The sequence below is a fragment of the Jatropha curcas genome, chromosome 3 (assembly GCF_041381405.1).
Source record: "Jatropha curcas cultivar XTBG-Jc1 chromosome 3, XTBG_Jcur_1.0, whole genome shotgun sequence".
NCBI classification, from domain to species: domain Eukaryota; kingdom Viridiplantae; phylum Streptophyta; class Magnoliopsida; order Malpighiales; family Euphorbiaceae; genus Jatropha; species Jatropha curcas.
In genome coordinates, this window is record NC_143153.1 from 9966918 (window position 1) to 9983848 (window position 16931).

General features: G+C 32.8%; 1 protein-coding gene and 1 pseudogene across 1 annotated transcript; both read right to left on the reverse strand.

Annotated features, from left to right (window-relative positions):
• Positions 1-4516, reverse strand: LOC105639535 ((+)-alpha-terpineol synthase). Its single transcript, XM_089718703.1, is given in 6 exon segments — positions 1-893; positions 1027-1242; positions 2390-2762; positions 3741-4005; positions 4103-4162; positions 4164-4516. Coding segments are annotated over 6 exon segments (1263 nt in total). The 5' UTR covers positions 4332-4516; the 3' UTR covers positions 1-712.
• Positions 65-703, reverse strand: LOC149497526 (myrcene synthase, chloroplastic pseudogene; annotated as a pseudogene).
• Positions 4517-16931: the final 12415 nt, after the last annotated feature.

Below are 16931 nucleotides of genomic sequence, written 5' to 3' on the forward strand. Positions count from 1 at the left end.
ACAAGATCATCCAAAACATATTTCTATCTTAAGAAATTAAATTAAGTAATCTTGACGTTTGACATTAAATAGGCTTCAACAACAATGGCAAAAGGTCAGCCTTGGTTTCATTTCCTGGGTAGCCATGTCCATCTCCATGATGGTAAAAGAATTGAGAAGTCCTCCCTAGATTTGGATTAGCGCTAAGAAAAGGTTCTGAGAAGGGATAATTAAAAAGCATGGCCTTATTCATCTCCTTCCATGTTTCATGGACTAAATGATTGATATGTTGGCGAGCAACTTCTTCTGAAACTTCTTTCTCATTCATATAACATTCGACAGCCTTTAGATTGTCTCCTCTTGCCAATTCATACTAAGCATTAAACAAATATATGTGCATTAATTGTCAAAAAGGTGTCAATAAAATTTTAAATGACATTGACAAGACTTACCGTTGAAGTTCCCAAATCATCAGTGAGACGAAGAACTAGGGAAGGGCAGCGCACGATAGTTGGAAGTTTTTCTATGAAATCTAAAGCCTCTGTGGTTATTTTATCAGCAGTAAGAAAATAACAACAAAATAACATGAAGGGTGCTCCTATTGAAACAACTGCATTATCTAGATACTCTTCTAATGTTGGTTTATATCCTTTATGGTACCACTTTGCTTCTGTAAGGTAGGTCTTGCAGAGTTTTGCCCACTGCAAGAACAAAAGAATATCATAGCTATTAATTAAAAAATGATATAGGAACCATGTCCAGTTAAATTTTTAACCTCTTTTCTTAAATATGGAATAATATTGAAGTTTTTCTCTTTTATAGTCCAATAGCCAATTTCATTGGTAGTGTTGTACATTGCCAAGAAGATTGATCTGATCATATGAGGAAGCTTATCAATCTTGGTGATGTCCCACCTACAATTCCAACAAAATGTCACTATAAGAATTTCCTCTCAGGATCTACATATTAAAAGACAAAGGGGTTATACAAATGAGAATCAGCAGCAATATAATCCCATGCATAAAATCCCAGTAGCCATAAGTTTACCTCTCTATAAATTCTGTGAGAAGTTCCAACTCTTCTAGTGAACCATAAACATCATAAACATCATCTACATCAGTAATCAAACATAGAATTTTTGTTGTCATATCTCTGTAGTGTCCAAATTCTGGCTCAAAAACCATCCCACAAACCCAAAAGTAGTGTTCTACCAGCCTGTCTCGAGCAAAGGTTATTTTATTTAATCCCAAATCCACCCACCACCTGAAATTTACAATAATTAATTGAAGTTGCATGAGAATAAGAGCAAATGAACATCAATTTGAAGCAGATAATTAATTGTTGAAATATAGATATGTCCAAGAGTATTTCAATTGTGTTTCAAGATAACTTCAAAAAAAAAAAAAATTGTGTTTCAAGATGTTGCATCTCTCGCATGTCAAATTTAAAAATTTCTAAATAAAAATTCTACGACGCATGTAGATGTCAAAGAGGTACGTAATATACATTATAGATATCTGAAAATTTTACAGAGAAAATGCTGAGGCGGAATACAGAAAATCCCTATATGAACATGGCATATTAAAGGTGAGCATTTCATCAACTAAACAGAATCAAACTGAATTAATTCGGTTTTGGTTGTTGGTATATAATTTTATTGTAATCAAATCTGGAACTAAGCGGTAGATTCAAACTTAATTAAATTGGATTGGTTCAGTTTGAATCAATTATTGCAAACCAAATTAGTTATTTTAGATTTAAAAATAAATTTGTTAGTTATATATGGTATTTGAACCAAAATTAAAAATCTATTATAGATTTTTATATCTAAACCAATCAGTAATTGAATTTCAAAAATAACTGCTCGAATTCAGTCAAAATGAATCAGTTTAATTCAATTTTCGATTAAAACCAGAGAATTGCTTACCATGCTAAAAACATGCCGATGTCATTTTTGTAATTATAAAGTGCAATCATCGGTATTTTGATTTAATAACCTATTGGGCTCATGGGCGTGGGCAGAAAAGAACGCAGAACAAGTAAAAATTTAAAAAAAAAAAAAAAAAATACAGGGCGGTGCAATCAAATACTGATCCCAACCGTATCCTCGGTAATTTGATTTTCAGTTTATTCTGAAATCCGACCTAAAAACTGGCTCAGATCCTTGTGGTTCCGCATAATTTTGCCATGCCTATTGAAAAAAAGCTCAAAGAAATTAAAACTTTTAACTAAAAGTTCCAATAAAGACCATGAAATTACCCTTCCTGAAAAATAAATATAATATTGTCTTCGTACTGGATAAAAGAAAAGTCAAACTTCAGTAAACAACAAATAAATTATGGGAAATTAAAGGGGAAAAAAAAAGGCCAAGTATTATTAAACTACATAAACATATAACCAAAAAATATACCTTGCCAATTTGCCAACTTCTTTTTGATGAATAGATTGCACCATGTTGAAATCCAGTTTAGCGAGTTGAAGCAAAGTAGGATTCATGTGTTGCTCTTGTTCATATGTATCAATAAACCATCTAGCCTCCATCCTATTCAGCCGCCAATGGATTGGCATATCTAAAGCATGCTCTATTTTCCTGCTAAAACTTCCAGATGCAGACGTTTTGAGAGCCACCAAACGTTTATTACTAAAGAGCTTGGCCTCATCTATTGTATTTTCACCTTCAAACCCAAAGAAAGAAGCCTCATACATACTCAACAATCCTTTCACATCCTCACAAAGTGATGCCTTGAATTCACCTTTCTCATCTTTGAACCTCTCAAATATATCTACCCAGATAAAATTAAAACAAACTGAGAATGTTGATATCTGTTTCTTTCATCTTTGATTTAGATAAATTACTTAATGAAAAAATAATAAAAATATTAAAACAATGACATTGCTCCAATAGCCAAACAAGCAGAGTTTATAGATTGATAAGACAAACCGTTAGGTAATCCTTTTATCTCCACACTACAGTAAACGTTAGAAAGGTTGTTGTGAATGACCAGGCATAGGGATGGCAAGGGTCAGGTTTTTTCAGATACCAGACTAATGTATCACAGATTTGAGTATTAAAAAATGGATTTGAGAGGTATAGGTACCTATGATCATGCTGCGATTTCAAACCAGTATCTAATTAAAATCAAATTGGTTAAAATCCGAACCAAATTTTGTAGTCAACAATTTTCAATTTTAAACCGTAACCGAAACCGTGTGCATACAATACTTTTCAATTTTAAATCGTAACCGAAACCGTGTGCATACAATACGGTCTTGGTTCCTCATATTTTGAAATTATAACCAATGGTTTCAATTTAAAACCTAGGTTTGCAATCATGAAAAAAAAAAAAGTTTGCATAGAAATTTTCAATTTTTTTGTTTTATTATAATTTTTTAAATAAATTTCAAGAATTTTTATTAAAAATAAAAATTGATAGTATTGTTTATTCATTCTACAAAATTAGTTTGGTTCAAACTAAACTACAAAATTGAACCAATCAAATTCAGTTTGATTTAGTATGAAATTTTAGATATTTGGTTTTATACGGGTCTTAATCGAGAAAACCAAAATTTTTCGATTTGGTTCGATTTTTATAAATCCTAAAAATAAATCTAAATCTTTCAAAAATAGTTAAAAAAAACAAAATGGAATGGATTTGGTTTGATATAAAAGAAAACAACCCGTTCAGTTTGGATTCGTTAGGTTCAATTTGAACCAAACCGTCCGCCGTAAATAAAGTGACAAATAATTGAGTTGGTGGTACCTTGGGGGGCATGATACCCATGTTGTCTAAATAACCTAAAACGAAGTGCAGTAGCATAAAGATCATCATCGTATGGCCAACCATTATTAGTGTTTGAATAGACAACATTTAGTGCATTCTTAGTCTCCATCTCAAAATGGTACTTCAAGCCTAGCCTTTGAACTTCATCAATGAGCTCAAGCTTGGCCAATGGCTCCATCTCTCTATTAATTAGACTCTTCACTTCATATTTCAGTTCCTCAACTTTGTTGCCATATTTCTCTTCCTGCAAGTTGCAAATATATATGTGTCAGTTCTATGAATAGCAGACTAGTTAACAAAACCAAAATAAAGTTGCTAGTTATATTAACAGCTTAACGTACAGAATAGTTACTACTAAGTGACTGAAGAAGATCATAGTCCCAATAAGTAGATGGATAATGGATAATCTGCCGACCGTCTACTTGTTTTGAGCCCATCACTGGCAGCAACATTAGCAGAGACACACCGAATAGACTTGAATCCATTTGCATATGGGGTCCTCTTATACAAATGAAGAGAAAACTGGGTTGATGATGCAAGAGGAAATGGCAGAACAGCTTGTAGAGCCATTGTTGTAACCGCACAAGCTCTAGAGATGTACAAGAACAAGAAGAAGAAGGTTCTCGCTTCAATATGCTTAACTGAGAAATAAGGAGCAATTTATATACGAGGAAGAGGGTGTTCCTTTCTGAAATGAGTAGATGACAGTTCATTGGATAAAAAGAATAAAAAATTTCTTGCCTTGATATATAGTCAAAAAAGGTCCGCGTCCCTCCAACATGGTGGGCCCCACAAGTTTGAGACAATAGAGACATACTAATCATACTCTCTCCCACCTCGACTTTCTCACGTGAATATACGGCCAATGGAACCAGTTTTATCTTCAACACTAATATCTATGTATATTATATGTATATATTATATGTAATAATAACAGATTGTGCAATAAATTTAATCTTGAAACTTAACGCATTATCTTTGTAACTCTTGAATTTTGCAGGATCTGTTATGACTTTAAATTTTTATTTTTTTCCTATAACTATAAGGTTATTGAAATAAAAAAAAAAAGTGTGTTAATTGATGTCACTTGGGATTATGTGATGTCCCTTCCATTTAAAAATAAAATGACCTTCTAGAATCTTTAACCTACACAAATGATTCCTATTTGCCTTCTCCCTCACACTGTCCTTCATTTTTCTTCTTCAAGCTTCAACTATGTCTTCCTATACTAGATCTCTACCATTCACTCCTTAAAAAATCAAACAAAAACTAAAACAACAGGATCTCTACCATTCTCTCTCCTAAAAAATCCTAGAGCGCTCTCTTACCATTTCGTAGAATGGCGTCCACTGTAACTGAAACCACCTTTTTCTTTTCAACTTTAAAAAATTAGAATTAGAAATAGAGAGAGAGAGAGAGAGAGAGAGAGAGAGAGAGATGAAGCTTTGTCGTTGTGGTATTACTGTTAGGGATTTCATATTGTGCAGTTGAGGATTTTGTTCTTTCTTTTTTCTCTTTGGTATTGTTATTCTTTATTCAGTACTCAATTGTTCTTTGTATATTTATGTCACTGTTACAGCTGATTTTCAAAATTGAATGATTTCGTAATAATCTTTATTTAACAATCAAAAGAAACAACAATAGAAGCGAAAAGAAAATGATAAGCTGGACAAAAATTTTGAAATCCTTACAAGTCTTCGAAAAGAAAATGATAAGCTGGACAAAAATTTTGAAATCCTTACAAGTCTTCGAAAAGAAAATGATAAGCTGGACAAAAATTTTGAAATCCTTACAAGTCTTCATTTTAAGTTTTTAACAGAGAGAGTGAGAGTGGATCTTCAATGAAAGGCGGTGAAAGAGAGAGATTTATTTTGATAACCTATGGGTTGTGCATGGGTTGTTTGGGGTACACATTTGGACTAAAGACTTTGTTTGAGTTTGGAAGGAGAAGCATCACGTTTGATACACTTGGTATTAAAATTAAGTCATCACTCTCTTTCAAGCGATTGAATGCACATTACTTATTTTCTACGTGGCAAGATGCATAATTACTGAAGAAAATAAAAGTTTAGGATCATTATGGGTCCCCCGCAAAGTTCAGGAGACACAAGAATAATCGGAGAAAGTTCAGGTTAGATTTATGCATTGTGCTAATAATAATTGTAGCCATTAGGGATGAAAGCGGGACGGATATTTTAGGGTACTCCTCCCACTTCAATTTGTTTAATAAGGATACAAATTATTACAAAATGGATTTGAAATAAATAGGATAGTGAAATTATTATTCGTAATAGATACGTACGGTACAAATATAGATATTTGAATACCCATTATTTGCTATATTAAATAGGTTTAATAATTAGTATTCATTGGAGCTTATGTATTACTTAAAAATATAATTTTAAATAAATTCTAATTTGGATAATTTAAATCTTTTGAATACTTGAACTTTAAGGCTATAAATACTAAAATTTTAAATGGATTCAAATAAAGATATTCAAATACATCTCAAACGAATATTAAAGTTACAGACGAAACGAGACACGGATGGTACAAAACTCGTGCCTACATGCTCGCTTCCATACCTAGTAGCCACAATCATCTTGCGTTCAAGTGGTGATGTCTCCCATGATCATTATTTTTTTGTGAAACCACATATTGCGTGTTAGGTGTTTCAAATGATATTTTGGGCTCCAATGCCTTATTTATTCTTTTTAAATAATATATAATATACTAATAATATTTTTGGTAACTGATATTTATTAAAATTAAATTTATTATTTTATTCTATTTTAATTATGATAATGACAAAAATTTTTTAAAAAATAGTATTTCCACCTCTTTACCCTTGAACAAAATATAAATATTTATCATTTAGATTATTAATTTTTACTTTTCTTTATTGTTATATTTTCAAAACTTTGGGTTTTAGCCTCTTTATTATTTTATTATTTTCTTTATCCATTGCTGTAATTATGAAACATAAGATTATGAGCCAAAGATTTGAAAATGATTTCAAACTATATATATGTAAGAGTAATGTTCAATAATGATATACTAAAAATTATTTCTTTTATACATTAAATGGGACCAATTGCTTGTTGTGGGTCCCTCCGACATGTGGCCACACACAAGTTTGAAGGAAAAAAAAAAAAAACAAACACATTTTGTTTTGGCAGTCAAAGAAGGCAGCGGAAGAAAGAAAAAAAAAAAGGAAAAGTGGACGCGTGATTAACGCATCCATTCGATGGACACGTTAATGACGCGTCCCCTTCTCCTATAAATAGGAGATTTTTCACTAAAACTAGGGGAGAGAAAAATAGTGAGAAAATTATTATGGGTGTTTTTGGGAAATACTTTGAGTGCCACTATTTTTGTATTATTCTCTGTGTACCTACTATTTTTAATAGTGGAAGAATTATTCGGAGTTTGTTCCCTAGACGTAGCCCTAAACAGTTGATGGTGAACCACGTAAATTTCTGTGTGTCACAAGTTTACTTTTTCGCTGTGTAAATTTTCTCTTAATTGATTGAAAGGGCCAAACAAGTGGTATCAGAGCTGAGGCAAGTGGTACTTGAGGCCCAACAAGTGGTATCAGAGCTCATGCCTAACAACTGGTATCAGAGCTCATGCCTAACAACTGGTATCAGAGCTGATGCCCAACAAGTGGTATCAGAGCCTAAGGTTTCGGTAGGTCCAGCCGATCAGATAGCAGTACCGGATCCGTGGATATATTTTGAAAATAAATATACCACAACGAAGAAAAAATTACGACGAGTCCATTGGCGTTACTGTTGCTGAGTCCGCTTCAAGCCCAGCACTATTCACGCACAGTACTATTCACATGTACAGTTACTATTCATGCATACAGTTACTATTCGAGTATACTGTTACTATTCATGGTCACTATTCACGTATACTACTATTCACGTATACGGTTTATGTTGGTGATGATTTTCTGCGTAAGGCAAAATGGACAAGCAAAATGATCAGTCTAAATAGCGGGAATTACCATATATGGAGAAATGAGATATCTCCTTATAGTAATCAAAATGCATTTGTCTGTGTTTAGTTCAACTAAACCGGAAGACAAGACTGATGAGGAATGGGCTTTCGAGCATGCGTCCAAATCTCGGTTGGCAGATTTGATGATGAAGGTTTTTGTAGCACCTTCAAAAATGGTCAGTGGAAGCTCACAAAAGGTTCATTTGTGGTAGCTAAAGACCGAAAGTTGTACATGATGCATGCGAAACTCTCCTAAGACACTTTGAGTGTAGTGGAGAATGACAGTACAGTTGAATTGTGGTATAAATGACTACGCCACATGAGTAAGAAAACTCTGGTATAAATAAGGAATTTTCTTGGGTTATGCAACCACTTCTAAGGGTTATAGGGTTTATAACCTGAATTTAAACCAAATCCAAGTGAGCAGAGATGTTGTAATTGATGAATTTGGTCCCTAGAACTGAGATTTGAAGAAAGTGGAAAAATATATTGTAATTGAAGAAAATGGAAAAAGATGAGTCTGTTACAGGTTCTGTAGGATCTAGTGATCATTGTTCTAATTCCTTCAACAATCAGGGATCTAACTTGGAAGTCAGTAAAATAGTGGAAATTTACACACTTCACCCACTGTTGAGTCAACAACAGACATGGCAATACTGAAAATGAGACCTCTATCGAAAATTTATGAATAGTGTAATCTTGCTGTCGTGGAACCTTCAAGCTTTGAAGAAGCAGACAAGCATGAAGAATGAAGAAATGCAATGGAAGAGGAGTTGAAGATGATTTTCGAAAATCAAACTTGGAGTTTGGTTAACAAACTGGATAAGAAGAAAGCTATTGGAGTGAAATGGTTTTATAGGCTCAAGCTAAATCCAGAGGGGTCTATTGACAAGAATAAGGCTAGACTTGTTGTAAAGGGCTACTCACGACAACCAGGGGTAGACTTTGGTGATAGTTTTGCACCTGTTACAAGACATGAAACTATTAGAATTCTTTGGGCTCTTGCTGTACAAACATAGTGGAAGATTTACCATTTAGATGTTAAATCAACATTCCTAAATAGTGAACTTGAGGAGGAGCTATATGTTGAGCAACCTGAAGGTTTTAAGGTTTTTAGTATGGAAGACAAAGTGTACAACCTTCATAAGGCTTTACATGGTTTTAAACAAACTCCGAGGGCATGGTACAGCAAGATTGACTTTTACTTAACACAATGTGGCTTTCTGAAGAGTGAAAATGAGCCAACCTTGTATGTGGAAGCCATTGAGAATGGTGATTTGCTAATTGTTTCTATTTATGTAGATGATATATTGGTAGCAGGTAGTAGTCCAAGTTTAATCTCCAACTTCAAGAAGGAGATAGAGGAGATGTTTGAAATGCGACCTTGGGCTCTGACATACTTTCTTGGAATGGAAATAAGTCAATTATCAAATGGCATTGTCATTTCCCAAAGAAAATATGCTCACGAGTTATTAAAGAAATTCAAAATGGAAAATAGTAAGCCAGTGAGTACTCCGCTAGTTCAAACCTAGAAATTGTCCAAGGTAGATTGAGGAGAAGAAGCCGATGCTTCCAATTTTGAAAGCCTAGTTGGAAGCCTACTAGATCTAACAGCTACCAGGCTTGATTTGCTATTTGCTACTAGTGTTTTGTCAAGGTTTATGCAAGCACCAGGGCAAAAACATTTGATAGCAGCCAAAAGAGTGCTCAGGTACATTAAGGGAACTTTAGATTATGGAATCGAGTTCAAGCAGGTTGAAGATGGGAAGTTAAATGGTTATGTTTGATAGCGATTAGGTAGGATGCCCAGATGATTTGAAAAGTACAACTGGTTGTGTGTGTTCATTAGGTTCTGGAGTTTTTTCTTGGATGTCCAAAAAGCAAGATGTGGTCGCTCAGTCAATACAAGAAGTAGAGTATAAGGGTGCAACTGCAGCTACTAATCAAGTCATTTGGTTAAGGAAAGTGTTATTAGATTTGCAACAAAGTCAACCTACTGTAACCATAATCAAGATAAACAATCAGCTATTTTAATGGCTAAAAATCCAGTCCAACACAGCCGAACAAAGCATATATAGGTGAATTATCATGCTATTAGGCAAGCAAAAAAAAAAAGGGTGAAGTATGTCTTGTTCATTGCAGTTCAAATTATCAACTGACTGATATTTTAATAAAATCTCTGGGAAAGGCTTGTTTTGAAGAATTAAGGAAAAAGCTTGGTGTGGTAAAGAAAATTCTTAAGGAGTGTTAAAGTATTAAGAATTTACTTTACTTACATTTATGGTTTTAATAGTTTCAAAATAAATGGAAGAGTTTCTTGTTGCATTTAGAGCTTAAGTTTCTTATGTAAATTTAAAGCTTAGGTTTCAAACTAAAGTTTAATGTCTTAGTTGTTACAGGTGCTAGTTTATCTATAAATAGTCTACCCTATGCTAGTTGTAATTAAGCAACAAAGAGTTTTCTAATAAAGAATTTCTATTATAAACTTCTTCTCTTTGTCTACTATTCTTGGTTTTTCTATCAATTGTGTTTCTTTCTATTTTTTCTATTAAGTGGTATAAGAGTTTCTAAAGCTAACAATTTTAAAACTTGATATGCTACTTACATATGCAATTATTTAGGCTTATCCATAAACTTAAAGACTGCACAATATAGCTAATGTTTGTACTGACTAGGACATTTAATAGTTCCTCTTCAAAATGCATTAGTTTGAGATTCACTTGCATAGGAATTCTGCTTGGTTTAACAGACAAGTAACCAATTTCTTTCAAGAATTCTAAATTATATTCCTATAACAAATATTACACAGAGCAATTTCAAGACCTAGAAAGTACTTCAAATTACTTAATCTTTAAGTTTAAATTTTGGAACTTAAATTCTTTAACTATACATTATTGCTAGCAATAATCACAATTCAATCTATATATACAAGCAGAGCCACAAAATATAACCCTAACTCTTAGTGAACAAAAAATAATTTGCCCTTAATTGTGAAAAACCATTCAATAATGAAGATTATGTGAATTTAGCATTCCAATATTTGGAAGCTTGTTTCAACCTATATAATGATTTTTGCAACTTGCAAATAAGTGGTTGAGAAGCAAGATTACTAGTCAAATCGGAAAACAAAATTAGAAGAACCATAATTATTATATTCACATTTTAACCCCATAGCCTCCTCCTGAAGATGGTAATTGAAGGTATTTGCATATAAATATCATGTACTAAATCCCTATTAAGAAAAGCATTGTCAACATCTAGTTGTAATAGATGCCAACCATTAACAAAAACCAGAGTGAGAAAAAAAAAAAAAAACTAACAGTAGTATGTTTAGCTACTAGACTAAAAGTTTCTTGATAGTCCAACCTTTCCTACTACATACACCCTTGGGCTACACTCTTTAGCTACCAATCTGGCCTTATATGTTTCAAGAGTCCCATCAGATTTGAATTTTCAGACAAATATTGTACATATATATAATGATTGTCACATAAGATAGAAGTGGATTTTGGACAAATATTGTACATATACATAATATTTTTTTACTACTGTTTTATTAATTAGTCATTATATTCACATCAATCTCAATATGAAATTATGTTTAACTTTATAAAATCTAGACAATATAAGAGAAAATTATAAAAAAAATAAAAAGTATAAATAATGATTAAAATGAGTAATGACAACGTGCAATGCATATTATATAAAAAAATTCATTTCTTGTAATTATTAGGGTCTTAAATTTAATTATTAGACTAAGATTTTATGTTTATAAAGATTATTATAGATCTCTTAGTGCAACTAGTATAGATCTTTCGACTTTATTAATTAGTAATATAAAAAAACATTTTACCTAATAAAATGTCAAAATATTAAAGCGTTCTAAAGTGGAATACAATGTTGGCCGGTGTCGAATCCGCCAAAATTAATAATCTCACTACCAATTTAAAGAACTTGAAGAAAATGGTGAGTAAGGTCGAAATCCACAGAGACTAGAGATTAAAAATATTATTTTTAAAACCAGAAAATAAAAATGAATTATGAATGGGAGGATTGGAAAAATTATTGAATCTAGCAAAAATAGTAATTTAAAAATGGGAAATTCAATTGGAGAAATATTTCCAACCAAGGTCAATCTTATACTAGTTCTTCGTGTTGATCACTGAATTCAAATTGACTCATTAACATAATCAATAAATTGGTTATGGTTACCAAAAATGCTTTAAATAACCTAGTCTTTCCGTAGTAACAGAATAACCAAGACAACGCGCTTTGATTAATCCCTTACCAATAACTAATTTTGACACGCGCCTAAAATTAAAATATATTGGTAGCATTAAGAATAAGAAAGACCCAATTCAATCTAATAAACAACATGTGTAGTCTATTCAAGAAGATTGTTTATCCCTTTAATATAACTTGAAAATTTGGCTCTAAACAAGCTATATTAATTGCTACAAATTGTTAACTCAATCAAACAATTACGGATTTGATTATATTAACTAGCACCTGTCGCTCTAAATTAATCAAATAACTGGCCATTTACTTAATTAAATAGAACAACAATACCCATCTAAACCATTAATTGCAAGAGATAAACAAATATTGAAGAGTTAAATAAGTAAAAAGAAGAACAATTCTCACAACACTTCGGTGGAACTAGCACTTGATTAAACCTTAAGCTGGAATTGAAAGAATTCAGCCACGTATGGCCATTTCCAAGCTTATAAACTAAAGAAAAGAATTATTAACTCAAAATTCCAATATCCCAACTAATAGCCCATCTCTCCCTTTTATAGAAGAGAAGAGAAGACTATTTCAAAGGAAACTGAGAAAAATATATTTACAATCAAATCAAATCCAACAAAATAAAATCCCATGATCCTCTCTATTCTTCAAAACCTTTGAATAAATCTTCCAAAAAGAATCCAGCAGCTCCTCATCCTCTGACTTAGTGATTTTGTCCCAAAAAGGCAAATAAATAGAGTCAAACTAATACCTGCATCTATTTAATCACATAGACCAACAAACCCATCAAAAATACCAAATTATATGACTAAAATAGTCACATTTTCATAGGTTATTCGGCACAAACAATAAACCCATCAAATTGCCCCACACTTAATATTTGCTTGTCCTCAAGGAAAAACTCAATCTACACAAAAGGAAATTCACCCAACTCTTCACAACTCTTATAAGAACATCTTTAGAAAAGCAACCTTAATTACAAAAGTAAAGCTGAGTTGAATATTCAAATCTGAAATCTATGGAGAATAAAGAATTGAATTTACATTCTTTCAAACATAATAGACTAGGCTTGAACTTTGTAATTTTAAACATGCAATTTAAATTCGATATCAATTAAACCATTGCTTAAAGAATTATTTGTTAAAGAGCTTGGTCACAGAAAATCATTGCAATCACACACAAAACAAATAATGCTGAACTTTTATTTTTTTTTTTTTGATTTTTTTTTTTGTGTGCTTGAACATTTATCAATTGCCTAAGTGTGTCATCATCGGTAACCCGCTTGCGGGTACTTGGAGTCACAAACTCAAGTGGCTACTAACACTAGCGGAGTACCTCGACTGCTCAAGTCTTAATTTAATTACTTGCTGTTTTTTTTTTTTTTTCAATTTAGTAACCTTAAATTCAAAAGTAAACACACACATACTCATCTCCATACCCAAGCTGTTTTTACAATAATTGGAAAAGCAATGGATGTGAATTATGATCAAGCAATTCAGAAATTTAACCATGATTCATTCAAGCCTCATATATTATGTCAAAAAGAATAACTACATTCAATAATTTATTCTAAATGGACAAGAGATAATAGCTACCAAATTAACTTTACTTAAGTAATTAAGAGGGTTTTTCTATTGAATTCAAAGGGCTGTTCTAAGTTAAGATAAAATTCCCTAATCATTAGAATTTCAGCTACCCAAAATCAATATCAAATTCAAGCAAATATTAGAACAAATTACTCACATTTTAACAAGACCCAACAAAATTGATGCTGATTATTACAATACCCAGCAAAATTTAACCAAAACAATTAGCAATTGAACCCAAATTTCATGTTAATGATTTTTCTAGCTCAAAATTCCCTCCCCCACACTTAAATTACATTGTCCCAATGTAATACCCAACACAAATCCAAGCAAAAAAAAAAAAAAAAAAAAAAAAAACAGAAATTGAAATTTATGTCCAAGAAAACTTACCTGAACTACTGGACTTGTGATCTAAAACCAAAATAGGGGACGCATCTATTGGGTACAAAACCTTCGAACACTGCTACTAGAAGAAAAGGGAATGGCTCCGAAGCTACTGATTGGGCTCTATTTTTGCTGGCGTTAGGCGATTTGAACAGAGACTGAACGATCTTTGCTTCGCGTGGGGGAGAGAGTATGGGAATGTCGGCTGAATGAAATTCACTTCTCCTTTTCTTTTCTTTTGCTCTCACCTTACTCACGTGCTATATATATGAGTCAAAAACAAAATAGGAGAACATAATATAATAAGAAAAAGCCCACACTTGACGCTTATAAGGCCTATTAAAATTTCATATTCAATTAAACTCTCCCAAGGAAAGATCACGGCTTCTGCATCCAAAAACAATCAAATTGGATCATTTTATTAAAGAAGATGACTAAAATAAATAAATAAATAAATAAAATTAAAATAAAACAAAAAGAAACTTTATTATTTTTTTTATTCATCTACTCTTTTATTTTCAAACTTCCTACTTTCAAACCTGAACTTTAGGAATTTCCAATGATATTTCCTCTGTTGCTGCTCAAAATCCCTCATAGAATGGTTTCAATCGATGCCCATTAACCTTAAAAATTTTATTAGTCTCTAAACTCTGAATTTCCACTGCACCATGAGGAAAAATATTGATAACCACAAAAGGTCCAATACATCTTGACCTTAACTTTCCTGGAAACAATTTCAGTCTTGAATGATGAAGTAAAACTTTCTGGCCAATTAAAAATTGCTATCTTGAAATTGAATTATCATGAAAGGCCTTAGTTTTCTCCTTGTAAATCCGAGAACTCTCATAAGCATCATTTCTAATCTCTTCCGGCTCTTGTAGTTGCAACTTCCTATGTTCTCCAACAGCATCCACGTCCATATTGCACTTCTTTACAGCCCAATAAGCTTGATGTTCTAATTCCACCGGTAAATGGCATGGTTTCCTAAAAACCATTCGGTAAGGAGACATTCCTATAGGTGTTTTATAGGCTGTGTGATACGCCCACAGAGCATCATCTAAACGCAAACTCCAATCCTTTCGATTTGGACTCACTGTTTTCTCCATAATTGACTTAATTTCCCTATTCGATACTTTCGCTTGCCCGCTTGGCTGAGGATGGTAGGCAGTAGAAGTTCGATGAGTAACCCCATATTTCTTGAAGAGAGCTTCCATTGTCTTATTACAAAAATGTGTCCCTCGATCGCTAATGATAGCTCTTGGAGTTCCAAACCTGGCAAAAATATTAGACTTCATAAAATCCACAACAGTTTTAGCATTATCATTTCGACAAGCCTTAGCTTCTATCCACTTAGAAACATAATCAACAGCAAGCAATATGTAAGTGTAACCAAAAGAAGCAGGAAAAGGACCCATGAAGTCTATACCCCACACATAAAAAATTTCACAAATCAAAATAGGATTAAGGGGCATTTGATCTTTATGTCCTAAATTTCCAGTTCTTTGACAATTAGCACAAGCTTTACAAAAAATATATGAATCATGGAATAATGTTGGCCAATAAAATCCACATTCAAGAACCTTATGAGCTGTTCTCTTAGGTCCAAAATGACCACCACAAGCATAAGAATGACAAAATGTAAGAATGGACTCAACCTCATCATTAGTGACACCTTCTAATTATTTGATCTGAACAATATTTCCACAAATAAGGGTCATCCCAAGCATAGTATTTGGCATCACTTTTAATTTTATCTTTTTCATGCTTAGTTAAATCATCAGGCAATGATCTAGTAACTAAGTAATTGACAACGTCAGCAAACCAAGGAGTACTATTACTTAAAGAGAAAAGATACTTATCTGGAAATGCATCATTTAAAGGTAGAGTTTCCTCTGTCAAAGGTACCCGGCTAAGATGGTCTGCCACCAAATTTTCAGACCCCCTCTTATCTCTAATTTCTACATCAAATTCTTGCCGTAACAAGATCCATCTTATTAGCCTAGGTGTAGCTTCTTTCTTCTTCAACAAATACCGCAGAGCTGCATGATCAGAAAACACAATAACCTTAGTGCAAAGCAAATAAGAACGGAATTTTTCTAAAGCAAATACAATAGCTAACAGTTCTTTTTCCGTTGTGGAGTAGTTGCTTTGAGCACTATCAAGTGTTCTTGAGGCATAATAAATAACATGAGGTTCCTTGCCAATTCTCTGCCCAAGAACAGCCCCTACAGCATGATTGCTAGCGTCACACATTATCTCGAATGGAAAATTCCAGTTTGGAGCTTGAACAATATGGGCTGTGATCAACTTCTCTTTCAATATGTCAAATGCTTGCTTACAGGTTTCATCAAACTGAAAATCAACATCCTTTTGTAAGAGTTTACATAAAGGTTAAGCAATATTTGAGAAGTCCTTGATAAATTGCCGATAAAAGCCTGTATGTCCAAGAAAAGAGCGAACTTCCCGTACACTTACGGGGTGAGGTAAAGATTTTATAACATCGACTTTTGCCTTATCTACCTCTATACCCCTAGAAGAAACAATATGACCCAAAATAAGCCCTTGATCAACCATAAAATGACATTTTTCATAATTAAGAACAAGGTTAGATTCTAAGCATCTTCCCAAAACTTTTTCAAGATTTATTAAACATTCATCAAAAGAATTTCCATAAACAGTAAAATCGTCCATAAAAACTTCTATAATGTTCTCTACAAAATCAGAAAAGATACTTACCATACACCGTTGAAACGTTGCTGGGGCATTGCAAAGCCCAAACGGCATTCGTCGGTAAGCAAAAGTTCCAAATGGACATGTGAATGTTGTCTTTTCTTGATCTTCGGGTGCAACTGGAATTTGATAAAATCCTGAATATCCATCTACACAACAATAATGAGTTCTACCCGCTAACCTTTCAAGCATCTGGTCAATAAATGGCAGCAGAAAG